This window comes from Nannospalax galili, unplaced genomic scaffold (genome assembly GCF_000622305.1).
Source record: "Nannospalax galili isolate Female #2095 unplaced genomic scaffold, S.galili_v1.0 scaffold752, whole genome shotgun sequence".
Taxonomy (NCBI): domain Eukaryota; kingdom Metazoa; phylum Chordata; class Mammalia; order Rodentia; family Spalacidae; genus Nannospalax; species Nannospalax galili.
The window spans coordinates 121,161-130,603 of NW_008333404.1; the positions used below are offsets into that span (position 1 = coordinate 121,161).

A 9,443-nucleotide genomic window follows, 5' to 3' on the forward strand; every position below is an offset into this window, starting at 1 on the left:
GTCAAGCTGAGCTGAACTGGGCTGAGCTGGGTTGAGCCCAGGGTGATTCAGTCTGTACCACAGAATGGGTGTCTCCTGGAATGACTTAGTAGGACAATTAAAAACCCTATAAATAGGATGTATTTTCAGGTCTCCGGCATCCTTTCTGGCCTCTGAATCTTCTGCTCACTCTTCCTCAAGCAGGTAAGACATGCATCTGCCAGTCTGGCAGTATAAAGTGCTGGGGCATGGAGGGGTAAGGCTACTCCCCATGAATGATCTTCTAGGGCACCTTTCTGCTTCTTTTTCAAAGCTCTATGTTATATGATGATAGCTACAGTGGGCTATATCCAAACTGAGAGTTTAGATGATTGACTGATAGCTGAGTGTTCCCTAGTGGAGCACTGACATTTGAACAAGTTAGGTAAGACCCAGTTGTTTAGAGCTCACAAATGTCATGGCCCTGGACCTCGGGGCCTCAGCAATACTCAAGCTCAACAAAATGAATTATCACAAAGGACTCAGATGGCTCCATGCAATCTGCTATTTGTCACATATTTATGCGCATCACTATATACCTATATTTTGCCATTGTGGTTTTGTTTTTGGAAGCCTATAACCCTAGTAATGAAAATTTTCTTACTGTTAGAAGAAATTGGCGTGCAGATTCCAAAAGACTCCCGCTTCCCGACATAACCAATAAGGACCTAACTGATTATACATCACCTGCCATCTATGCAGTTCATTTGGCTGTGTATGCAGTTGTTATTTTCCTCTGTAACAATTTTGTGTTTACTGATTCCAGTTAATAAGCAGATCCTAAAATGATCATCCAGGCTAGAAAGCTGTGCTTGATTTTAGCCTCTCAGGAAGCTTTCTTAGACCATTCAGAGTGACTTCTTACCCCCTTCATTTCTCGAAGAAGACTCACAAGATGGAGATCTCTTAAAATGGGATACATTTAGTGCCCTCCCCAGTCACTGACAGAGAGTTATGTGCTACTATGCTTGCCTCTGGCTCATTCTCTATGTGCTGACTTCCCTCCATTTTTGTGCTAACATGAGAGTCTCAAGCAAGCAAGTCCCACCCACAGTAGAGAGTGGGGCATGCAAAACATCTACCACGTATTTTTATTTTTTAAAACGTTGCCTTTTTCTAGCAGAGGAAAACCAATTTTGAACCATTGCCATAGTGTATGATATTTGGAGTCTGAATGTGGGATCAAGGTGAAGGAATGGCTAAGAAGGGCTCTGTCATTCCTTAAGCTTCTCTCCCAAACCTAAGAAGCCCCTCTTCCTCCAGAAATGTTATTCCCAAGTCTTCACCCCAAACATAAACAAAATTCCATTTCTTATTTTAGATTCACCTATATTTTCCAAAATGCCTCAACTTCTTAGCAGCATACTCAACGTGTCCAAGGTGTTCCAGACGTATGCCAAACAGAACGGGGAATGCAGTTCACTGTGCAAGAAGGAGTTCAAGCAGCTGCTCTTCACTGAGTTGGGAGACATACTCCGGGTAAGATGCATAGATATTTGGCCCCATGGAGTGGAACATCACTCCATAGGACCAAGTATGATTCTGACATCTGAATCCAGATGGTTTGTTTTAGTTGGTCATGATTCACCAGTAATATAGTGGGAAGTGCTTGTAGTTCAGGTATCTCCTCAGTAGTTCTTTCCCAGCACACACACACACACACACACACACACACACACATGCATGCATGCACGCACACATGCACACACACGCACATACACACACACGCACACACACACACACCCTCTTTGTATATGATTTTGAACAAAAGACAGAATAATTTCAAAGTAATGGGGAATAATTTTTAGAAGAAAATCTGCCATTCATATTTTATTTTTACATGTAATCTCGTCCATGTACTCAATACCAGCACAATCCTAGTTACTGAGGATACAAACATGAAGAAAGCCAACTTCCCTAAAGAAATGCATAAACATTTAGACTATAGAGTGTAAAAGGATGAATAACTTTCTCAAATGATTCAAATGAATTGTCAATGCAGCTAACTTTAAGGATGTCCGTTCCATATGGTCATACCCCCAGTGATTTATCAAGGGATAAGGTTTGGTGAATCAGCTAATGAAGGACTAGCACCAAACACAAGCTATTTCACATTAATGATTCCTCAATAAAGGAAAACCCATGTGGAACTGGACCCAATGTCCAGAAGAGAACATTTGACTTTTTTTCTTTGTTTTATCTTCTCACAGAGACCAAATGACCCAGAGACTGTGGAAACCATTTTGGATCACTTAGACCGAGACAGAAATGGATATATTGACTTTCGTGAATACCTGTTGTTGGTGTTCCAACTGGTCCAAGCCTGCCATCATAAGATAGATAGTAAGTTGTGTGGAGATAGAACTTCACCAAAAGAAAGAAGACGGGAAGGAACACAGAGACATGAGTTTTCAGGAAACACAGACAGACAACACAGGCAGAGGCATGAGGCAGAAAGAGAGAATTCCCACAGCAGTCAGTCTGAGGGACAAGGTGAGAGTGTGCAACATGATAAGTCTCAGAAACAAGACAGGGACTCACACCTTGGTCACTTTGAGAAGCAAGATTCAGACTCTAACTATGATCATTCTGAGAGACAAGACACAGATTATAGCTCTGATCAGTCTGAGAAAGAAGATCAACACTCCAGCTCTGGTCAAAAAGCTAGTTATAAATCTAGCAGTGACCAGTCTAAAAGTCAAGGGCACATTTTTGCCTTAAATCAGTCTGAGCAATTAGCTCAGGTTCCTTATTATGGTCAGTCCAAAAGATTTGGACAACAAATCAGCCATGGCCAGCCTAGAAGACTCAGACAAGACTCTTGGTCTAGCCAGACCAGTCAACAAGGATCTAGTTCATATGAACAATATGGAAGGCATCAGGAATCAGGCCACAGTCAGACAGACAGACAAGGACAGAGTTCCCACTATGGTCAGACAGACAGACAAGGGCAGAGTTCTCACTATGGTCAAATAGACACACAAGGCCAGGTTTCTCACTATGGTGAGACAGACAGACAAGGACAAAGTTGTCACTATGGTGAGACAGACAGACAAGGCCAGGATTCTCACTATGGTCAGACAGATGGACAAGGACAGATTTCTCACTATGGTCAGACAAATGGACAAGGACAGATTTCTCACTATGGTCACACAGACAGACAAGGACAGAGTTGTCACTATGGTCAAACAGATGGACAAGGCCAGGTTTCTCACTATGGTCAGACAGACAGACAAGGACAGATTTCCCACAGTGGTCAGACATACAGACAAGGACAGAGGTCCCACTATGGTCAGACAGACAGACAAGGACAGGTTTCTCACTATGGTCAGACAGATGGACAAGGACAGATTTCTCACTATGGTCAGACAGATGGACAAGAACAGATTTCCCACTGTGGTCAGACAGACAGGCAAGAACAGATTTCCCATGATGGTCAAACAGACACACAAGGCCAGGTTTCTCACCATGATCAGACAGAAAGACAAGGACAGATCTCTCACTATAGTCAGACAGACGGACAAGGCCATATTTTCCATCGTGGTCAGATAGATGAACAAGGACAGATTTCCCACTATGGTCAGACAGATAGACAAGGCCAGGTTTCTCACTATGGTCAGACAGATGGACAAGGGCAGATCTCCCACAGTGATCAGACAGACAGACAAGGACAGATCTCTCACTATAGTCAGACAGACAGACAAGGGCAGATCTCCCACAGTGATCAGACAGACAGACAAGGACAGATCTCTCACTATAGTCAGACAGATGGACAAGGCCATATTTTCCATCGTGGTCAGATAGATGAACAAGGACAGATTTCCCACTATGGTCAGACAGACAAACAAGGACAGAGTTCTCACTATGGTCAGACAGACAGGCAAAGACAGATTTCTCACTATGGTCAGACAGACAGGCAAGGACAGAGGTCTCAGTATGGTCAGACAGACAGACGAGGACAGAGCTCTCAGTATGGTCAGACAGACAGACAAGGACAGAGCTCTCAGTATGGTCAGACAGACAGACGAGGACAGAGCTCTCATTATGGTCAGACAAACAGACAAGGACAGAGCTCTCACTATGGTCAGACAGACGGGCAAGCCCAAAGTTCTCACTGTGGTCAGTCACAGATTGGGAAAACTGAAATTCAAGGGCAAAACAGGTACTTCCAAGGGACTGGGGGAACAAGAAGAGATTCGTATGTTGAACGATCTGGAAAGTCAGGGAGACTAAGTCGCCAGACTTCAGGTGGAGAAGTGAATCAAACCCAGAGACAGAGAGTCTGGTCTAGAGGGGAGCAGCAAACCAGTTACCAAACACGGACGCCTGAGAAGAATAATCAGCACAAACTCTTAGCTCAAATCCAGCAAGAAGAGCCACACTTCCACAAAGAGAGAGACTGGCAATCAGACAGCAGTGAGCAGGGCCACTGGGCAGAGGAAGAGCATCATCAGTGCTGGGGAAGGCACAGTCATGAGGATCAGGAAAGTCTATGTGAGATCCATGACAGGAAAACCCATGAAGAGAAGCAAAGCCATCAGACAAGAGATGGGAAAACTCATGGGGATGAGCAGAACTACCAGAGACAGCACAGGAAAACTCATGAAGAAAAGCAACATCATTATCAACAACAGGGTAGACAAACCCATGAAGATGAGCAGAACCACCAGAGAAAACACAGGCAAACCCACAAAGACCAAACTTGTCACCAAGAGTGGGATAAACAAACCAATGAAGAAAAAGAGAGGCATCAAGCGTCCCAAGATCAACAATCCAAAGGCTATTCCAGCAGAGAGAAATCCCACATGAATGAAGATAACCAGAGCCTCACAGGGAAGTGGCTCACAGATGACAGTGGTTCACAGGGAAGACATTTTCATCCAACCCAGAGTGGTGGGAGGTCCCAAAGAAGAAAACAAGCTGGAAACCACGTCACCAAGGTAGCTAATATCCCCAACCCCCTCTATGACTATGTACGAGAGCAGACGTCATATCAGCACTAGGGTGTTGAGCATCAGAGCCCTTTGTCCAAAGGAGAAACTACATGTCAGTTCATTGGACTTACATGTCATCCCTCTATTTTCTATCTATAGGAGTGATTTTAAAGATTGGTATTTACTTTAGGGTATTTCTCTTCCTTCAGTAGCAATCCTAGGGTTATCTAGTTGGGTAGAGTAAATTGGGTAAAAATCAAATCTAAACTTTGATCACTTTGTGGATTTCAATCATTTCCTGGTTTGCTTAGTTTAGATAAGACTTGGTTGGCTCATTAGAAGGCTTCGGTACACTTCTCCATAAAGTTCAGTGACATGAAAAGGTATTCTGAAGATTTACATTACACCTGAGGAGAGGAACTCTGGGCCTTGGTGAGCTTTGGCTCCTGAGGATAAAACATCAGGAACCATAAGCTTCATAGTGTAGGTTTGAATGAAACACCGTGAGAAGCTTCTAGGAGACCTAGAGATCATAGAGAACATTTTTGATGTTGACATCTATGCCTAGGCTCCTTCCTACTCCCGCAGAAGGACTGTCCATTGATGGGTCATGAGAACTGACCAGACCAATACACTAAGTCAATGCCTTTCGAATTTCCCATCACACCGAGAGAAAGCCTATGCCACCTGTTTGAAGCTCCCTAAGGGCCCAAGATATCAATCCTGAAAATCCTTTCCAACAAAATCTATGTGTAGAAGATGGAATTGTATTAAAATAATAAATGATTGGTGAGCAATGATTTTGATGATTTTTTTTCCTATGGAAACAAGTTGTCTTCACTTACAGGGTATTTTTGAAGAATAAGACCTCATTTTTTTCTTCTAAATTATCTTTGTGAAGTCAGACATATTGGCTTGTGTCTGTAATCCCGGCACTCAGAAAGCTGAGGCAGGAGAATCTCAGTGAGTTCAATCCCAGTCTTGTCTGCATAGTGAGGTTCAGACCAGCATGGGCTACAGAGCAAGACCTTGTCTCAAAACCATAAATTAAACTCGCTTTGTTCTCTGCATTCTTGGGCACTGACAACAGTAAAAATCATTAAGATTCAAGCAATAAACAGTCAAAATGGAACTTACCTACTAACCTAAATATAATTTTTATCTCTCTCCCCCACCAGTGAGTTACATTTCACCCTTACCACTCATTCACTTCCACATTCAAATTACCAATAAGTCTTGTCAACTCTACATCCTCCATAACACCAATACATCTAACTGGAAAGACATTAATTCACACCCAAAAACTCTTGCTGTAAGGAAGCCAAGGAACTACAGAAACTGGGAATGGAGGTTGAACACCATTGGGCCATACCACAGGGAGAATATTATAATTTATAACAGTCTCTTCCCTCAAGATCAGAATGCAATCAGACAGACATACACAGAAAACAATGATCCTTCAAGGCCAATGTCATAAATATAAGAAAATCACAGTTGTGATGAAGAAAGGAGTGAGTAGACATACCTGGATAGACCGAGACAGGCTTCCACAGAGGGAAAGCATCTAAGAATTGCAAGAATTGCAATCACAGGAGGAAAGGCTTCTCGTGCCCATCTTCTGGCTCCTGCTTAAATGGTGTATTTGTTCAGTAATAAAACGAGTTTCCTTCACAAATCTTCTCAAACTCTGACCCTCCCCAATAAGCTAAATAAGAGTGGGAAATAGGGTGGGGGCATCAAAGTCTGACAGCGGCTCAGAGTTCAAGAAGGCATTCACTAGTCATCAAGTCAAACACCTAGGAGAGAGGCCTCACTGTATCATTCCCTCTTCCTCAGTTAAAGTCACCACAAAATAGAGAACAGCCCAAATCCATAATTCTTTTCATCTGTACTCCCATCATCTAAGCCCCATCATCTCTCTCCTGAATGCAGCCTCTTAATGATTAGGCTCCCTGTGCCTTTTTAATAATTCGCATCATATCATGAAGATCCCAGCTAAAAGGTTCAGTAGCTCCCCACCACACTGAGAATGAAATCAAATATCCTTCATATACCCTGTGGGATGACCTTGCAAGGCCTCATCTTTCACCACTTTCCTCTGTATTTGCTATTTTCTAACCACCTTGGCCTTCATCTCATGATTCTAATTCTAGTAGGACACACTGATTCCTACATGGAACCTTTGAACCAGACATTTACTTAGTTCAGACTAGTCTTCTCCTTGATATTTATGTGTCTGGCATATTTCATTCAAGAAATCCTTAAAGAGTCACTTCACCAGAAAATATCTCTGACATTTAATCTAAAAGAGAACCCTCCCATCTTTACCACATATATTTTCTTGCCATTTTTCTTAGCACTTTTCATATTCTGTGTCTTGTTTTTATATTGCTTACTTAGAGTTTTTCCATCCTACTGGGATGTAAGGCCCTAAGAACAGACATTTCATCTCCTTTGCTATTGCACCCCTGCCTTGAATTGTAGCTTGCCAAGATGCTTGCACAATAAATTACTACATTGATTGAATAGGAGGCTAACGTTCTGACTTCATGTATATTTTAAGCCTGTTTACCACACTGTTCCTAGACTTCAACTTAACTGGACCACTTTCCAGTACACCTTTGCTTATACAATTTCTTCTACTTAAAAACTAAAAGCTTTCTTTTGTTGTTGTTTTTTGTTTGATTTTTGTTTGTTTGATTTGTTTGTTTTTGTTTGGTTTTTTTTGAGACAAGTTCTCACTAGGTAGCACTGGCTAGCATGGAACTTGCTATGTAGACTAGGCCACCCTTGAACTCAAAGAAATCCATCTGCCTCTACCCTCCATGTATTGGAATTAAAGCTGTGCTACCATGCCCAGTCTTTAAATGCTTTCTTGATCTTCATTTACCAAAATCCCATCCACCCCATTGACTAGCAGCATCTTCTGGACCTATCGTGAGTAGAGCATCTCATAGTACATCAAAGCCAATTTTAAATCCATTTGTCTCCTGACAAGATAGGAGATCATAGAAAAAAGAAACTGTATCTCATTTACAACTGTATCTTCGGTACCAAGCACAACAACTGGTCAATTTGATGGAAGAAGACTAGGATTTAAATTAAAAGAACTTCCCGTATACCTAAGGACTTGTTCCATTACTTACCAGTTTTATGATCTTAGAAAAACTTATCTCTTCAAGTCTCAGTTTCCCCATCTGTAAAATGTAGTTAAAAATCCCAGTCTCTGCTGAAAATAAACTGAAGTAATATATGCAAAGTGATTTATAATCTGATTCCTTTGCTTATCTCATATTCTTCTGGGTAAGGTCTGTTCGTTATCCTTCACATCATCATACCATTCAGAACACTTCATAGTATTTGATAAGTACTTGCTAAATCAAGTGCAACTGAAAGGATCCTCTCCATGGCACCGTGACCCTGCCTCCATCCTGGCACCAACATTTGATGCACACCTTTGGCATCATGTTCGTTCCTCCCACCTTTCTCCACCACTCAGGACCTGAACTCCCTCTTTAAGATTTCCTGTGCCCTACCCACAACCAGCCTTGTTTACATAGGACCCCCCAAACACAAGCAGGTCCCTCAGCATCACCACCATTCTCCTTGAAATTCAAAATTCCAGATTATGATAATTCTATTTCATTATTCCATAGATGCTTCTTCTACTTCTCCATGGCGTCCAAATGCAAGGATTCCTAACCCTCAGCTCCTTAAAAGGCCAGTTCAAAATTTTACCTTTTACTCTTCCCTCTGCAGCTTCTTTTCTTCTGAGACAAGGTCTCACTATATAGATCAGGCTGACCTGGAACTTGATATGTAAACCAGGCTGGCCTGAAACTCACAGAGATCAACCTGCCTCTGCCTCCCAATTGCTGGGATTAAAGGGATGGGCCACCATACCAGGCTGTAATCCTCCATCTGTGATTTTCGTGTATACAGATTATTTTAGATGTATTTTTCTTTCTGATGTCAGTGTGAACAATGGTCTAATGTTGCTTCCACTAATATTTCATCTTTTCCACAAAGCTGTGAGGTCACTAGAAGTAGCAGTGTCTCCTGTTCCTCTAAGAACCCAGTACAAGGGGAATTTGCATCTTCTTGTTCATTAACTTATTAGAAGACTTGCTAAAGCAGTGAGAACCCAACTGAACTAAATATTTACTGAATTCTCAGCTTCAAACCACTGTCTCTCAAAAAGCAACTTGCATTCTTAAAAGTGGAAATGAAAGGGGCACTAAGGAGCAACTAGTTAAAAAATATCAGCATGGGGCTGGAGAGGTGGCTCAGTGATGAAGAGCACTGACTGCTCTTGCAGAGGACCCGGGTTTGATTCCCAGCACCCACATGGCAACTACGAACCGTCCTTAACTCCAGTTCCAGGGGAATCCGAAGCCCTCTTCTGACCTCCACAGCATTGCACGACATGGGTGCACTCACATACATGCAGGCAATACACTCATACACATAAAATAAAAATAATAAATATAA

General features: G+C 42.2%; 1 protein-coding gene across 1 annotated transcript; it reads left to right on the forward strand.

Annotated features, from left to right (window-relative positions):
• The first annotated feature begins 1,359 nt into the window (after window positions 1-1,359).
• Rptn (repetin) lies at window positions 1,360-5,021 on the forward strand. Its single transcript, XM_008828271.1, has 2 exons — window positions 1,360-1,497; window positions 2,229-5,021. Exons 1-2 carry the CDS (start codon window positions 1,360-1,362, stop codon window positions 5,019-5,021), a joined length of 2,931 nt encoding a protein of 976 aa, XP_008826493.1.
• Window positions 5,022-9,443: the final 4,422 nt, after the last annotated feature.